The sequence below is a fragment of the Lampris incognitus genome, chromosome 18 (genome assembly GCF_029633865.1).
Source record: "Lampris incognitus isolate fLamInc1 chromosome 18, fLamInc1.hap2, whole genome shotgun sequence".
In the NCBI taxonomy this organism is placed as follows: Eukaryota; Metazoa; Chordata; class Actinopteri; order Lampriformes; family Lampridae; genus Lampris; species Lampris incognitus.
The window spans coordinates 25,711,829-25,729,324 of NC_079228.1; the positions used below are offsets into that span (position 1 = coordinate 25,711,829).

The 17,496-nt window shown below is 42.6% G+C and overlaps 2 protein-coding genes across 2 annotated transcripts; one reads left to right on the top strand and one right to left on the bottom strand.

Annotated features, from left to right (window-relative positions):
* Positions 1-789: 789 nt before the first annotated feature.
* Positions 790-1,623, bottom strand: cdca5 (cell division cycle associated 5). The gene has a single exon (XM_056298946.1). The coding sequence runs from the start codon at positions 1,519-1,521 to the stop codon at positions 859-861; it is 663 nt and encodes a 220-aa protein (XP_056154921.1). The 5' UTR covers positions 1,522-1,623; the 3' UTR covers positions 790-858.
* A 55-nt stretch (positions 1,624-1,678) lies between these two features.
* On the top strand, positions 1,679-15,226 carry psmb2 (proteasome 20S subunit beta 2). The gene is made up of 6 exons (XM_056298634.1): positions 1,679-1,879; positions 2,422-2,544; positions 4,329-4,399; positions 13,898-14,060; positions 14,597-14,646; positions 15,012-15,226. The coding sequence occupies exons 1-6, from the start codon at positions 1,789-1,791 to the stop codon at positions 15,111-15,113; spliced, it is 600 nt and encodes a 199-aa protein (XP_056154609.1). The 5' UTR covers positions 1,679-1,788; the 3' UTR covers positions 15,114-15,226.
* The last annotated feature ends 2,270 nt before the right edge of the window (positions 15,227-17,496 follow it).

Below are 17,496 nucleotides of genomic sequence, written 5' to 3' on the forward strand. Positions count from 1 at the left end.
AACATGAATAATGACTCCCCCAAAAGAGATTTTTTTAATTAACCCTATTTTCAAGGATGCCACAGCAACTGTATTGTTCATAAGGGAGGGGATACCTGAAGTCAGTTGAGACTGAAGAGGTCACTTAGATGAGTGATGAAACATTTCTGTCAATAAACGTGTCCAGATAAACTGATTCAACTTTCTTTGACTTTCTTACTTGGGTTATTGAGCATGCATAGACACTTATTAGACTCCATTTTAATTTACATTGCTTGGGTGCTTGCACAGACTGCAGAATCATGTTTCATAATAATGAGTTAAACATTTGTTGCTCAGAAGTCAGACAGAATACTCAGGAAAGTTTTGGTAGGAAAGAATTGTTTGTTAAAAAAGCACACAGGTGACGGCTGGGGTGTGGCGTCACGTTTTGTTTTTTTTTTTAAATCTGTGTCAATTTTTTAAATTTATTTTGCAAACATTCAGGTGGACAAAATTACGATCAAACATCTCCATTTATCAGTATTCAATTCAGATCGAACTGAGCAGCAAATTGTTTTCTGGCTGTGTTTGGTTTTTGCGACACATTTTGCCTTGACAAACTAAATTCCCAAAGAAACTCTTTTCACCTTGCAGTAACGCGGGATTGGGGTCAAATATCACGCTGGTGGATAATTGGCTGTGTCTGTACATGTTTCAATTTTCTACTTGCATCAGTTTTGATACCATAACAACAAAGTTATGACTAAAGAGTTTATGAAATAGCTGCAAGAGTTTGAATTTTTTTTCGAAGGGAAAATATTTATTAAATCAAAAACATTTACATAAAAGAATAATTTTTTTAATAACATCTTAAATCACAACAAATTAACCGCAAAACTACTCAACGACCAGCTGAAATCCTTCTGCCTCCTCAAACTCTGCATTCATCATTGCAGCGTAGCTCTCCAGCTCTGCGACATTTATCTGTTCAATTCTCTTTCTCCTCTTCCTCTTCTCCTTCACCACGGCCACTCCGGGGATGTTCGGATCTGGCTCGGGGAAAATGAGGCAGTCGTCTCCGCCAGGTGAAGATCCTGAGACATCGACGGTGCTATAGGGCCGTACCCTCTTCCGCACAACTTCGGGGGTCTTTAGGTTCTCAAATCCAAACATAACATCGCAGGATCCGATGCTGTCAAACGACTGGTCGCTGAGCCGACTGTAGGACCGGCGCACCTTCTTCGACCATACCAAATCCTCTGCAGATGAAGCCAGGATAGGAGAGGGCAAGGTATCCTTCGTCGGCGGGGGTACTTCATCAGGACCTGGGGTAGAAATCTTCTGTGAATTGCATCCAGACATGCTCACAGCATTCTCTTTGTCGTGCTCCGAGGGCAGAACAGTTTTCCTGGCCGTTGTCTTCTTTACAGCGATGGATGGCTTGACAGGCTCCATTTTGTCAACGTTCACCTGAGTTGGAGGAGAATTCAGTCGCGCCGAGCGTCTTCGTTCTTTGCCGTTAGACTCCCCCGTAATGGATTGAGGTATATCTTTATTCATTCTGCCCTACCCCGGTTGGAATGACAAAGCTGCCGCGGGAAAAAAAATCACACAGCAATGTGTTTGTAAACAACCCAAAACAACAGCGGTAGCCCGCTCAAGTTCCCCGCCAGAGTCGCGCAGAAGTGGCGTAATCCGACTTCCGGTGACGTAAAGAATGTGCGCCACTCGTCTAACTTTTGCTGTGTAATCCGAACGAGTGAGATTGTGTTGTCGGTTGTTGTTACATTTTTTGGCTTTAACGTAAAAACAATCTTATTCTTTAACATGGAGTATTTACTTGGGATTCAGGGACCAGATTTTGTCCTAGTAGCCGCTGATAATGTTGCAGCCAGCAGCATCATTCAGATGAAACACGGTATGACGTCGCGCATCTGCGGTTTACTTTAGTTAGGTTAGCCATTCAACTGGCTAGTCCAGCAAAGTAACTTCACTGTTCTGGTTTAATTAATTATATGTTTGAATTATCTTATGCGTGATTTACAGAGTGCTAACTATCGTCACGACATGCTATGATTCCCTGTAATTCAATGTGCCGTAATGCGTTCTCTAACGTATCGCGAAATGCCTATGTAGTTATCGCTAGCTAAAATTAGCCAAGCTAAAAATCGCACATCCTGTCAAGCTTGATTTAGTCATGAAGTGTTACATTTTCTCACACTCTCGAATAGCTGATTGCGGCAAATATATATATATATATATATATATATATATATATATATATATATATATATATATGTGTGTGTGTGTGTGTGTATATACACACACACTCACAAGGCTAGCTAAATAAATTCGTGTCGTAATGAAAGTGAAACTATATTGCCTTAATTAGGAGGTGGCAATGATCCTTTGCCTTATAACAAATAACTAAACGCTTCTGTTTGCTTTGTGATTTTTCAGACTATGACAAAATGTTCAAACTAAGTGAGAAGATTTTGCTGCTATGTGTTGGTGAAGCAGGAGACACGGTACAGTTTGCAGAGTACATTCAGAAGAATGTTCAACTCTACAAAATGAGGAATGGTAAGGGCCTTGTCAGTGGTTGTTTAACAGTCAACATTTGGTTTTCCTGCATATCTCCATGTCTTGAGTCACAACATTGTTTCAAAATAGGACCACTGCAATAATGATTTGGAGATAAAATGGAGTCACTGAAAAAAAGTCAGTGGAGATTTTAGAGGAAGAAGTAAGACAGTCCACAGTAGCTGTCTATTATATTTGTGTCATTATGCTAAATACCAACACTTGTAAATCACTTGTTAAACCCACAGTTATGACAAGATATTAATACAGCATGTCTGACATCATCTTGCATCGTTTAATCAAGGACCACATCCTGATAGCAGAACTGGATAATATCAGTAAAAAACAGTTCACAGTAGTTTTTTGTCAGCTGCTCTATGCTAACCTAGTGACAGTAGTTTTGGCCAATAACAAAATTGATTGTAACTGTTGACCTGGAATTTAAATACTCACAAATAAACGGCAGTTATTTTAATAGGAAGTTGAGTAAAATTACATTATAATAGTTAAACTAGTGAAGCTGTTATTATAATGTAATTAGTTAGTCAAGTCAAGTCAATTTTGTTTGTATAGTCCAATATCACAAATTACAAACTTGCCTCAAGGGCCTTAGACCCTAGCATTGGATCAGGAACAACTCCGTAGTTAGATCAATTAAATTACAATTACTGATAAAAAAATGGGTCATATTCATAATTGTAGAAAAGGAGATTGTAGAAAAGTAAAAAATAAGTTGTTGGCTTAGCCAATTATATCCTACATAGCCTGCTCTGGGTCTGCTGTTGAGACTAATACAGCCCTTTTGCAAGACTGTGCTAGGTCTCATACCAGTTCAGTTGGCAACAGGGCTAGATTAGTTCCAATACAAGACTAAATTTATCTGGCAATACAAGAGCAATATTTATGAGGGAGGCCTTCATCTTCAGCCTCAAGTGACATGGCCTTTCCCTCAAATGCATACTAGAGGCTCTTTTGTCGGCTTCTTAAAGAAAAGTTTCTTTACCTCTAGAAACTCATTTATAACTTGCAGTAGCTGACTAAGTGGTATGGGCATTTCATTTTAGATTACAAAAAAATATAATAAGTAACAGGTTGAACAGAGCTAATCGGTCTGTTGCTAGTGTTTTCCTGTTAAGTTAGTTTTAACTTGATAGCAGTGCCATTAAAAAAGTAGCACTTATTGTCAAGTTTTGGGAAACCAAAGTATAATTGGACAATCAACGCAGTGCTGTATTTGGATATTTGTGACTTTACAAATGCTCATTGCTAAACTTATTTTTACAACCACTAGAGGACATCTAAACATATCACAACCAAAGGTTTTAAATTTCAACAGTGACAATTTACAATGAACACAGGGCACTATGTAGTACATATGCAGCACATGATTTGAAATTTGCTCACATATTTTCCTCCTCAATGTCATGATACGTTCTTGTGGCTCTAATGAGATATGTGGATAGGTAGTGGCTCAAGAGGCCACCAATAACAGGAGTTAGTACATTTTAGTTTAGGCACACTGAATATGTGGACACTTAACAAAATCAGTAGAAAACTGAAAAGATTGGTATTGGTTAGGAATTCATCTGGCACACAGCTCTACCTCACATTATCGTTATTGGCCAACTAATGTGTCTTACTCTGGTTTAGGCTATCCGTAGTAATGGCCGTGTTTTATTTTATTTTTTTGCTTTGACTACAATGCTAGTATGTCCTAGCTATCACAGTTAAACTTGTGATAACAGGTTTGCTGATATTATAATTTGAGTTTTAAATTCTCTCAGGTTATGAACTCAGTCCAACAGCAGCAGCAAACTTTACACGGAAGAACCTTGCTGACTACCTTCGAAGCAGGGTAAGTACTAAGTTGCCTACTAAGGCCAGTAACCATATTCTTTTCCACATCTTTGCCCCCCCCCCCTTTTCTCCGAATTGTAGCTGACCAGTTACCCCACTCTTCTGAGCCGTCCCAGTCACTGCTGCACCCCCTCTGCCGATCTGGAGAGGGCTGCAGACTACCACATGCTTCCTCTGATACATGTAGAGTTGGCAGCCGCTTCTTTTCACCTGACAGTGAGGAGTTTTGCCAGGGGAATGTGCGTGGGATTATCACACTATTCCCCCCAGTTCCCCCTCCCCCTGAACAGGCGCCCCGACCGACCAGAGGAGGCGCCAGTGCAGCGACCGGGACACACCCACATCCGGCTTCCCACCCGCAGGCATAGCCAATTGTGTCTGTAGGGACGCCTGACCAAGCCGGAGGTAACACGGGGATTCAAACCAGCAATCCCCATGTTGGTTGGCAATGGAATCAGAATACTTTATTCATACACCGCCACGCCCCACATCTTTGCTCTTAAGGGAAAATCTACCCCAGCACAGAATTACACATTACCCTTATCATTCCATTCCATTTTCCGAACCACTTATCCAGCTCTCGGGGTTGTGGGGATGCTGGAGCCTAACCCAGCAGTCATTGGGCGGCAGGCGGGGAGACACCCTGGACAGGCCGCCAGACTGTCACAGGGCCGACACACACACACGCACACACACACATTCATACCTAGGGACAATAAATTTAGAGATGTGAGCATAACAAAGTCAAGGAACTTGCTGTTCATGTTTATATAACATGAATGGGTTTTTGTGGCTCTTCTCTACCCTGTCCTGATTTGCTTATATGACATGACACAGTGCATCTCCCCAGTGATATGACTGCCTGATCACTGAATGTTACTGATGATGACATCAGTTTGGAGCTATTTTTGGGTTTATGATAACAACAACAAATTTGTTCTTTGTAAAGGATGTTCCCCTGGAATATCAAAATGGGGTACATCACTGAAGAATGTCATCTCAAATGAATCACCTGAAATCATGCCACCTATATCAGCATGCAGAGGCAACAAAGTAACATCACGTCACCCCGGCCCACAACATTACATCTCAATCAGTGGCATCTTGTCTCTAAAAATGCAAACAATATTTTCGTAGTAATGTCCTCTGAAAAGGATAGATTGTTGTACAGTGCTAATGAAGAATTTTTCGTCTGTGTGGTTTTATAATGGAGTTTTCATTAACACTAGAACGACCGGGATTTCAGTCCTACCTAAAACAACCATGGGCAGTCAAAATGACCACCGGTTTTATGTTCTGTCAAGATAAATACCCAATTGAGATATTATTGCATTGCATATGTCAGTATGTCTGTTAGGAAATGACTGACACCAAAATTAACATTTTAACAACTATAATACTATTTTTAAACAATTAAAACTTCAGAGAGACATGGTCAAACTTGAATAGCAAAATTGAAAAAAGTGAAAATATTACCTGGAAAACAAAACAGAAACACATATTGCTAATCTAACAAACCTAACAAGGCCTATAAAACGTGAAATGTAAAAAAAAACCAACTAAAAATAAATATTAAAACAGTCCCAAACTACGACTGGAACTTAAAAACTACTAGAATGACCATGGGCGGTCAATTTTACTGCCGCGGTTTTTAAACTCTGTATATTCGGTCAAGATAAATACCCAACTGAGATATTAATGCATTACATATGTTAGTATGTCTGTTATGAAAGTAACTGACACCAAAATTAACATTTCAACAACTTCTAATACTATTTTTCAAACAATTAAAAAAGCCACTGTCCAACGCCTGTAAATACTACAATGCGTCGGTGGTAGTCATGGTGCGTCTGTAATGGCGTCTGTAACCAGACATATTGGCAGTATATATCAAAAATCAAATTTAGACTATTGCTCTGCACTGGAGAACGCTAGTTTTTTTCTAGGACAGAGCAATGAACTTTGCGAATGAAATGGTGCGACCAAAACACGTCATAAATAGTGCCATGATGCGCACGATCACGCGCAAAATTACGAGACTTCTGTAGTCGTTTTAGGCAGATCTTATCGTAACTTTTTTTTGTGATTGATCTAAAACTCACTTTAATGCAAATATATGCAATTTTAGAAGAATTCAGGGAGCGGCAGATCTGTATCTTTTTTCTTTTTTTTTTCCACAGAGTTATTAAACTTTGAAAATCCAAAATGGCCATAATGACCGTCTTGGTCGTTCTAGTGTTAAAAAGCATAAGCCAGGGGGAAATGTGTTTAATTTCTACAATGGTACAAATTTGAAAAAGAATGAGTAAAAAAAATTGTTTTGGTAATGGGCTAAATTTGATTTTTTTTTTTTTTTTTTTACATTTGATTGCATATTGGTATTGACCAGGACATTTTTTTTTCAGTGCATCCCTGTTCATAGTCTTCTGATTTGCAATTGTTTGAGAAAAATGCTCACGTTTTGAAACACTCGTTGGAATATTCTGGACCATAAGAAAAACACAGATCATACTTTATATTATGTGGTATTTCCTGTAAGGGTATACCAGGCAGCCTGGTATTTCGGTGCAGTTAGTTTGAGGCATATGAAGTACAACTAGCGCTTGTATTTTGACTGAGGCCAGGAATATTTGTTGGCTTGTTGATTGAGGTGTTGCAGAGCTCTCAAGGGGCTAGCACCAACGCAGCTGCACCTGCAACACTGACTGACTTGTAGGTCCCTTACCTTTACCTCAAACCCCCCTCCACACACACACACACACACACACCATCTCCCATGCGCTCGAGTGGGCGGGTATGTGAGTATGCTATAGTTGTCAAAACACCATAGTTTTGAATTTCAGTACAGTTTTAGATGAAAAGTAATTAGCATGGTCACAGTAGTTTATCCAAGTGAAGAAAATTAAATGGATAGTTACCTGTCCAAGGTGTAAAGAAAAACAGCACAACCTGCCAAGTTGACTCGATTTATTTTGTCGTCATGTTCTTAAAAAATTGCAGACTGGGATGCATCATTTGTGCACGGCACACAACAGCTCGTTTGTATTGGTAAATGTATGCATACATGTTGGTATATATATCTATATGGGTATGCATTTCTGTTGTAGGTGTCACATATGGCGCCCTGGTCAGGTCTGCTTGTGGTAACCTTTGCATCACACAAGCAGTGAACTAATTTGTTAAGAAGAGTGCAGCCGCTGCCTGTCACAATAGCAGGAGGGTGAAAATGATTACAAAAAACAATTAGTGAGGCTGAGAAGGGAATGTGGGACACATGGAGGGGGTGGGGGGCTGAGGTAGCAGTCCCAAGGGGGGGCACAACCAGGCCCAGAAGACAACATGATACAGACAGTTGTGTGAGAAAAAGAAATTCTCTCTCTCTGTCTCGTTCTCTCTCCCTTCACACATATGAATGCACAGTAAGGGACCTATAGGATAAGGGTCATGTTAGTCAGTCTAATGAGCATATAGACCAATGGAGAATATTTTTAATATTACAATATTCATAAAAACGCCTTGCTGTAAGCTGTGAGTGCGCTGCCTTATTTTTTTTTTGTGCCTCACGGTAAGGGTTTTGGTTTGTGTACAGGATCTTCTGATGCAGAACACTCTCAGGAGTGTTCAGAAATTGAAGCAAAAGCGGTCTTTCCTGCATCCTACACCCTCCTCAAGCGATGCCCTCCATTTTCACATTCATCAACCTCCAGAGTGCACAGACATTTACAAATTATGTTGTATAAACATGTTTTTTTTTAATCTTTTTTTTTTCAACTTCAGAACTATTTGAATGTGGATTTTTTTCCACTCTTCTTGAATTCAGAAATGGGAGAAAAATCACCTGATTAGGTCCCAATTTGTTTTATTAACTGGCAGTGACAGGTGCTTTGTTTTGTGAGATGAATGGCTGATTGCAGAAGAAATACTTTAGTTCTCAAGCATTATTCAGTTTAATTTATCTTGAAGATTTTATTTTACAAGATTAGTGTCACTGTATTTATCTGTTACTTTGCCAGGCAAACCAGTTTTGACTGAAGGTACTTAAAGGAAAATGAAATGCTTCAGTGTTGCGACATGCTTATTATCATCCACCATCAGCTGTAACTTTTATAAACTCAAATTAGTTACCCCTCAAGATGGGTGCCCTCACGCAGAGTAGATAATCCGTGGCACCAAATATTATTTTCCACAATCAATGGCTGAAATTTGGATCCCACACAAACCCATCAGGTTTCAAGATAATCGTCCCAAAGATGCTGATCCATTTTTCTACTGCCGATATTCTTTCTTTTTATCCTGCTGTGCTTTTAATTATTTTTTTGTCTCTCCGCTAGAATCACTGGCTGATAGATTAATCAGTGGATATATTCATTGTTGATTCTGATGGGCCTTATCACTGCGGGGTAAATTACAGATGAGTCCTTTAATAGGAGGGATGTGATATCCCCAGTGGCAGGAGGCCTCGGGGAGGTGCAGTTAGCCGACACAGTAGAGCATGTCGGTGCAGCGTAAGAGGAACCCACAGTTCACACACAACTGTGTACCTACCAGTCAGCCTTCCAAAAAAACAACTGGGCCCTCCGCTAACCCCATGAGTACTACATGCTCTCATCTTTATGAGAGGGAGAGGGTGAAAGCGCGATAGAAACGAGAGCGAAGCGGCAAGCACAATCACCTGAGGCTTTGACTCTGCTGCATGAATATCAGTAATAATACACATGAAAATCACTGCAGAGACTCAAGAAAAGTCTTAGGGAATGGAAACCTTCATTTGTTCTGTTAGGTTTGCTGTATTGCTGATTTACTGAATTATCCTTTATGTCGTGCACAGATAATCATTATCTAGATGTGCGGATGAATGCTAAATTGACAAGTATACCAGTGTGTTGCTCACAAAGGTTGTCTGGGTCTAGAATGGCTGAGGTACTAGATAGAGTAGATAGAGATATGTAGATTGAAAGACTGTAAAACTTAAGCAGACAGATACTTAGTTGCCATCACAAATGGTGCCTTAATGTCTTAAAGATGTACAAGCGCCTAAAATTCTTCAGCTAGACATTAAATGTGTTATAAATACACTATTGTTCCCTCATGGGGGGGGGGGTAAAGCCATCTCCATCATGTGTCTTCTCTGCAGTAAACTAAAGAGCCTCCAGTAATGGCAGTGCTCTGGAGACATATGATGTCTCCTGATGGACGGTTTATCATACGTTATTTAATATAAGGGCAGTAGCAACAGTTAGCCCATGAACCAGGCCTCCTCCAGCTGGCCCTATATGGGTTCACAAAACAGTTTCAAGCCTGGGCACAAATAATTACTAGTGCCATATTGCACACGACTCTCCTGCTCCTGCACAGATGAACAATTAATACAGCAGATTGAGGAGAAATGCCAATAAAGAAAACATGTCCTGGGGCAGGGTGCAAAAATAGGGGGGAGGATGGGAAGGACGGAGGGAGGAGAGTGATGAGAACGAACGGAAGGAAGGAGGGTGGGAGGGAGTGCTGGAACGTGGCAGAGGACAAGGAGACAGACTTGGAATGGCTTTTTTTTTTTTTTCTAGACATTTTTCTCACGGGCACCTCCATCTTAACCCAATTCAGTTCAGTAGTGGTAAATCAAATACAAGGGTAAACTATGACCATTCATAAGGCAAAGAATTTTAACAAATGTATATTCTCACAGATATGCTTCTTTACCTCAAAATTCCTTATCCCCTCTACTTGTTTTGGCCTGGTAACTCAAGATACACACTGAATTAATAGTGTAAAAAAAATGTCGGTCTAAAAAGGTGGGGTTAAAGCTTGCCACCAAAAAAAAAAAGGGGGGGGTTAAGTGAATTTGATTAAGCTTTAGCTCTATGCTGCTAAGTCAAAGCCACCTACGCCTTAAGACTGGCTACATGGAGACCAGGCCTGTCAGTTGCCCCATAGGAGCAAATCTTTTTTTTGGTGGGTTAATAATCAGCTGTTGGACTGTGAGCATCACTCCCAGTGTGAAATGATGCGATTCCTATTGTTTGTAGCTGAACCTGGGTGTGAGTTCAGGTGGCTTTGTTAACAAGCTGCCTGGTGCCCTCTGAGGTGACATGGGAAGGGAAGGTTATTTTGATGCCAAGTCTGTATTATTGTTACATTATAACTGGTGGGGCAGGTGTCTGGTGGGTGGGGGTGATGCCACCGGGGCGTTCTCAGACACACTGAGGAGTTCAAGCACAGGCACTTAAGTCTTGTCAACCCCCCATCCTATCCCTTTTACACACACACACACACACACACACACACACACACACACACACACACACACACTAAGACAATCATCCTGAGAGTCACGCCCCATAATGCTCCTTCACATACTGCACACTTTTTCTGCCTCTTACGCATACACACAGGTGTGAAAACACACACACACACACACACACACACACACACACACACACACACATCGGTAAACGTGGCCCTGTGGCAAACATCCTGCTGAGACAAGTCACATAAATAAGTAGATTGACTAAAAGACAAATTGAATTGAGATGGGAGGTGTTCAGATCATTATAAGTGGTTGGTGATGTTTTAGGGATCATATGTGCATTATTGAGCTTATTAAGCTGATCACCAGCTTAGTTAGAGTAGCCTACTTATTTCCCTGCAGTATTCAAAATATGCTTGTAAGTCATCAGCACTTAACAGTTCTGTCCTTTGGATAGAATTTGCTTGTAAAAGCTAACACTTGGGGTGGCACGGTGGTTAGCACGGTCACCTCACAGCAAGAAGGTCCTCTGTGTGGAGTTTGCATGTTCTCTCCGTGTCTGCATGGATTTCCTCTGGGTGCTCCGGTTTCCTCCCACAGTCCAAAGACATGTAGGTCAGGTGAATCGGCCATACTAAATTGTCCCTGTGTGTGTGTGTGTGTGTGTGTGTGTGTGTGTGTGTGTGTGTGTGTGTGTGTGTGTGCGCGCGCGCGCATGTGCGCGTGCGTGCCCTGTGATGACCTGTTCAGGGTGTCTCCCCGCCTGTCGCCGAATGATTGCTGGGATAGGCTCCAGCATCCCCGTGACCCTGAGCAGGATAAGCGGTTTGGATAATGGATGGATGTGCCTTATTGGCATCTGGGGCTGCTGCTTTGCATAGTTTCACACCACGGCTAGACGATATGGCCGCCGCATTCTTCTCCTCTTTCACTTTAGCTGAAAGCTAATTTAATTGCTGTGCAAGACCTCCACCCAGAATTTAGGCCATAACTTGTTTTGGAGCCCACCCCAACCATGCCAAAAAATAGTCTGGCATTAAAGGGGCTCGTCTGATGAGAGAGAGTGGCAGGCAAAATCGGAGAGAAAATGAGTGTTTTGCAAGAAGAGAGGCAGAAGACGCTAGAAGCGTAAAAGATGTAATTTAAAAAGAGAGCGAGCGAGTGAGAGGGAAGGCAAGAGAGACGACTTTAGAAGTTTTTAATGAGCCCTGGCACTACTCCAGGGCAGGGGGTGAGAGAGGGAGAGGAAAAGGGGAAGAGTGAAGTAAAGAGAATGGGGGTGGGGGGTGGAGAAGGCAACAAGGGTGCTGACTCCAAGCAGCTGCGGTACCCCCCACCCCCCACCATGCTTCACCTTTTCCTTTCACCTCCTTGAGATCTCCCCCATTTCTCCATCCATCTCTGCTTGTTCACACCCCTCCCTGTGATTTCTCGTGCCAGTGTTTGCACCATGCTGGTGGTGTTGTTTGCAATGCCACTCTATTAAGTCTGTTAAATTGAAAAATTAAATCCAATAATTAGGCGCACCCATTTCAAAATGACTGAAAAAAGGGAGAGATTGTGTGTAACTTAGAGTGGCTCCATGTCAGCTGCTCTTGACCCTGCATGCCGGTTGGCGGCAAAGTGAATTGGTTTGGTGCTTGGCGAGCAATTCGATGGTTCGTGGGCCTGATTGTGGTCGCCAGCAGTGTTTTTGGCTGGACCGGTCCTACAAATGCGAGTGTCGCTGGCTGAGTGATCACTTTGACACGGTTGGGCCATTGGATCAGGTGACCAACAACATCACTGAAGTTACATGATTTGCGCTGAGAGGCATGAGGGAGAGCGCACAGTTAAAGCACCCCAAATAACAATCACTCTGACAAAACACTCACCGGTGAATACATGAAAGGATTGCATGGCTTTTGTGGCTGCTAAAATGGCACAAATAAGACAAAAAGGGTCATTTTCAAAGCACTCGCAAAGAGTGAAATGTAGCCCTAACTGCGCTGCCAAGTAAATAGCGTCTTGTTGCTCCAATGCTATATGCACTTATTTAAATTAGGTAATATGCATACATTTGGTGCAAAATTGGCCCCTTTCTATGCAAATGAGCCTCATTGCAAAACACCAGCAGTAATAGCCACATGCAGTTAGAGTGAAAATTGTTAGCGTCTTCTGAGAGTTTGTGGTAACTGACGCCCAGACTTTCCAGTGATCATGGCAGCAGTGGTTGTAGCCAAGCGAAGGCATCGTCATGCCAGGCATGCTCGTGAGCGGATATTTCAAAGAAGAATACCACTCTGATTTAGCTGAGACCGAAATCATTCGCAGATGCAGGTTGCCAGGTCAAACAATTCTTGCAACTTGATGACATCAAGGATGTCATTGAACCTGCCTATTGTGTTCTTGGTGCAAAGCCACCATTTATACGATGCCACATGAATAATTGCAATCAGACACAAAACAAGGACAAATTGCACTTGGCTGCAACATTTTTTTTCCCCTTTTGCTCCCCAATTGTACCCAGCCAATTGCCGCTCTTTCAAGCTATCTCGGTCGCTGCTCCACTTCCTCTGCCAATCCAGGGAGGGCTGCAGACTACAACGTGCCTCCTCTGATACATGTGGAGTCACCAGCCGCTTATTTTCACCTGACAGTGAGGAGTTTCACCAGGGGGACGTAGCATGTGAGAGGATCGCGCTATCCCCCAGTCGCAAGGGATGTGCAATTCATGGTGCTATCAGCAGCTGCAATCCATTCTTTGCGAATTCGTCTGTCAATACATAGTGGGTCTTAAAAAAACGAGAGACATCTGCAGATAGAAACAGATGAAAAAGGAGGGGGAGTTAACAGAGAATTAGGATAGTTATACTTACAATTAAATCGAGTTCTCTTTCAGATCAAACATCCCAAGATATGAGTGGGAAGTATTGTTCTTGCAACTGCATTTATAGCCTTTTTTTTTCTTTTCTTTTTTTTTTTTTTACTATAACATAGCTCAACCTTGTCATGAGATATGCTACTTCAGTACACTTTAACAACAAATATTACTGGGACCACGGCAGAAAATTGGCCACAATTTCAAACATTGACCATACACGGTCCAGCCATATACTAAGTTTTGATCTAGTCTTGTTTTATTTCAAAATAAGACAGTCCCAAGGTTGAATGTGTTTCAGTTGGGCACTGTTTTACATTGGCATAAAAAGTCTTCAGCCACTAACCCCCTGTCTACTCTCCTCTCTCCTCCCGTCTTCTGTCTCTCTCCAGACTCCGTACCATGTCAACCTGTTATTGGCAGGTTATGATGAGACCGACGGCCCTGGCCTCTACTACATGGACTACCTGTCTTCCCTGGCCAAGGCCCCATTTGCTGCCCACGGCTACGGGGCCTTCCTCACCCTCTCCATTCTCGATCGCTACTACAGGCCAGGTGGGTCATTGCCAAAGTTTTTTTTTGCAGTCTTCTTTCACTTTATATCCAGCATAATACTACTCTGTCAAAACTGAGTGGAAAAATCACAAAAAGTAAGGTAATACCATGTAGGCCTGCTTAGCTCAATCAGCAGAGCACGGCATGAACAAGGCCAGCTCTGCAGGTACCATTCCCTGTGCAGCAGTAGGACACCAGGGCACATTCTGGCCATGTTGTTAGCATGTGAAATAGATGACAACCTGTGACACAAAATCAATTTCGGAGAAATTCAACAAAGTCCAATCTAATCTGTTTCAACACTGAGCTCCGCTTGTTATTTTGGCTCTAGTTTGTTCATGCATCTTTTGCATTGTCTCGATCCCTTCTTGATTTTCCTGGCTCAGCTGAGCCGTCGCCTCGTCTTCTCTTCCTACATACTAGCACACCACCACATGCATTAAATTTGTTTTGTCAACGAAGGGACTTCTTTTTCTTACATTTCCATTTCATGTTTCTTTCCTCTCCCACTCTTACATTCTCTCATTTTGTTTTAGATCTGACTCGTGATGAAGCGGTGGATCTGCTGAAGAAGTGCATTGAGGAAGTGAGTTCTGTTTGTTCACTTGTTGTCTTTTGCCACACTTGTCTTTGTTTTTTGATTTTCTTTGCTTGTATTTTATCATACAGACTTAAACTTTCATTCATCAACATTTTTTACTGCCAGTGTTATTTGTATTAGTGATCTTATGTGATCATTTAGAATCATTCACTGCAGCGCTCCTGCGTTTTGTGTGTCTGTCATCCATCTTAATCCTGCTGTAATTTTGTACTCTCAAGTTGGGATAAAAATTCCAATCCCATTGTTGTCTCCTTACTCTTCCACCGATTCTCTGTGCATTCCACTGACATTGTGTTTCTCTCTGTTCCTCACTCCCCCTCTCCGTTTTGCTCCTCCCGTCCCTCCTCCAGCTAAACAAGCGCTTCATCCTGAACCTTCCCTCCTTCACCGTCCGACTGATTGACAAGGAGGGCATCCATGACCTGGAGACACTCACCCTTGGCGCCAAGTGACCAATCACTGCTTCGCCAATGACCCTCCTACCCTTTTTTTTTCTTTTTTTTTCTTTTGTACCGTTGACCCCCCTTGCCCTTTGTGTTCCAATAAAACATGACACACTGTTGAGATAGAAGCTCTCTTGTCCCCTGGTGCTTTCTCACCGTTCTCTAGTTTACTCAGCTCTACATAGAGAGAGAACAGCCTTCTGGCTCTACGCTCTGTGTGTGTGTGTGCGTGTGTGTGAGAGGGAGGGAGAGGCAGTAAAAGAGAGGCATAAAAATATATAAATGTCAAATCACACGCATGTCTGATGAAACAAGAAGCAACGGTAGTTTGCCGTGCAATTTGGCAAAATGTCTAAATTTTATCTTGAAGAAAAAAAATGACCAACTGAGGAACGAAATGAGTTTCATCTCTGTATGATTTGTTTCACACCACCAAATTGTTTGACAGACTGGGGGCCAAAATTTAACTGAGGTGGAAAAACAGTTTGGCACTTTTCAGATCCTTAAGGTCTCAAGCCAAGAAGATGTTGAGAAAAAAAAAAGAAAAAAAAAGATGTATCAAGTACTGACTGTCTGAGATATTTGTCAGTTTTGAGTGACTAAGATATTTAAGACTTGTGCACTGAGGAAAGCTAAACAAGCTTGACACGCCTGCATCAAATATGAACCAATACATTTTGGAAAAGCCTCTTGAATCTTGGACCACTCTTGCTATGTTTTGTCTCATTAAGTCTGACCACACAACAGGCCTGGCACCGAATCACGTCGGGATTGGATGCAGCCAGTTGACTTGGCGTATAGATTAATATATTTGTCGCTCTGCTGTTGAGTTTCACGCAGGAGGAGGCTCTTGTTTTCTGCCATAGAGGCGCAGAATGGAGAGAACTGGGCCATACTGCGAACATCACATGGGCGTATGTGCAAGGCATGGAGCAGGAGCGTCGCTACACGAATGAGGCGTGTGCGCGTGTGCGCTACTGTGCGTGTGTTTACAAGGACGAAGAAGAGCGCCAATCTGCCTTCGTATATGTACACAAGCGTGTTATGTGCGCGCACGTGTGTTTGTGTGGGGCTTCCGTCATCGCCGCCCCTCTCCGCCGCAGACAGGTGATTAATAAACATTAAACAATCCCTCTTCTCCCAAACACACCGGAATCTGACGGGAAGAGCAGCATATGTTTGCCTGGAGGCACAGGGAGAGATGGAGAGCAGTCCCGCTGAGTGGCACAGAGAGGGAGGGACATAGAGACTAGAGAAGGGGGGCTTGGGTTACAGAGAGAGGGAGATGAGATGGGAAGAGAAAAGGAGGGAGGGGGAGACACGGTAAGTACTAAAAGAGGTGTGTGTGTGTGTGTGTGTGTGTGAGCATCAGATCTCACTGGAAGAGACAGAACTTGTTGCGAGCGCCTCATCTTGGTTTGAGAGGAAAAGTGAATGAATGTTAATGCGGGGATGAAGACGAGTGAGAGGTCTGGTGTAACAGATGGGCTGAGGCGAAACTGAGGTAGGTACTCTGGGTTGTGTGATGGGGGGGGGGTTCACAGCGGTCCCCCGTTCTCTCAGGTAAATGATGTTGAGGTCTACCGCGGTGACACTTGCTGCTGCTGCTGCTCCACCTGCTGAGGGCTGCGCCATCTCACGGGGACGGAGCCGCACATAAACGAGCCCTGAATTTTGAATGGCTCCCCTGGGGTACAAACACTTGCATTGGTAATGATGATTTTTACTTAAGTGTGATCTGTGATGCGTGCGCGTGGAAAGTGAGAAAGCGAGGTGGCAGCAAGGATGTCCCATTGAGCCAAGCGATATCCCCCTCCCCCGTAACACCCCCCCACCACTTACATTGCTGAGTATCAACCCTGCCACAGTGTCCTTCAGCAAGGCATCAAACCTCCTCCAGCTCCAGGGGAACAGTTCTGCAGCGGACCCTCACCAAGAGAAAAGACAGGGCCCCTTATAAGGGCCGATTCAGTATCACACTATCATGATCGAGAAGCAATAGAGATTGGTGGAGAGGAGGGAGTTGATTTGGGGGAGCGATTGTTTTTGGGGGGACGAGAACTGAGCTGAGACGCAACAGTGGGAAAACATCATATTCGTGGGGAACCATGAATATAAAATCAAATACTCTGTTTAGCTGACGTCGTCCTGTATGGTACCTGAAGGTGCTGAGTGCATCGTGAGCATTGCTTTACACCTCACAAAACACCCAATCCATGCCGTCCATTTCAATTCTTAATTCTTTAATAATATATTACATTTATGCGGTAATACAATTATAACAACAGTAATAACATTAATAATAATAAACATACACAGAAAGTACAAAATGATTTGCATTATTTCTTTTAAGTTACCGACACTTACGCCCAACAACCTTCGAAAAAATTCA

Bases quoted from the DNA above. Each gene is read 5' to 3' on its own strand.
- cdca5 (XM_056298946.1), bottom strand. From the start codon at position 1,521: ATGAATAAAGATATACCTCAATCCATTACGGGGGAGTCTAACGGCAAA.
- psmb2 (XM_056298634.1), top strand. From the start codon at position 1,789: ATGGAGTATTTACTTGGGATTCAGGGACCAGATTTTGTCCTAGTAGCC. The intron at 4,400-13,897 runs GTAAGTACTAAG...GTCTCTCTCCAG, and splicing joins CTGACTACCTTCGAAGCAGG to ACTCCGTACCATGTCAACCT. The intron at 14,647-15,011 runs GTGAGTTCTGTT...TCCCTCCTCCAG, and splicing joins TGAAGAAGTGCATTGAGGAA to CTAAACAAGCGCTTCATCCT.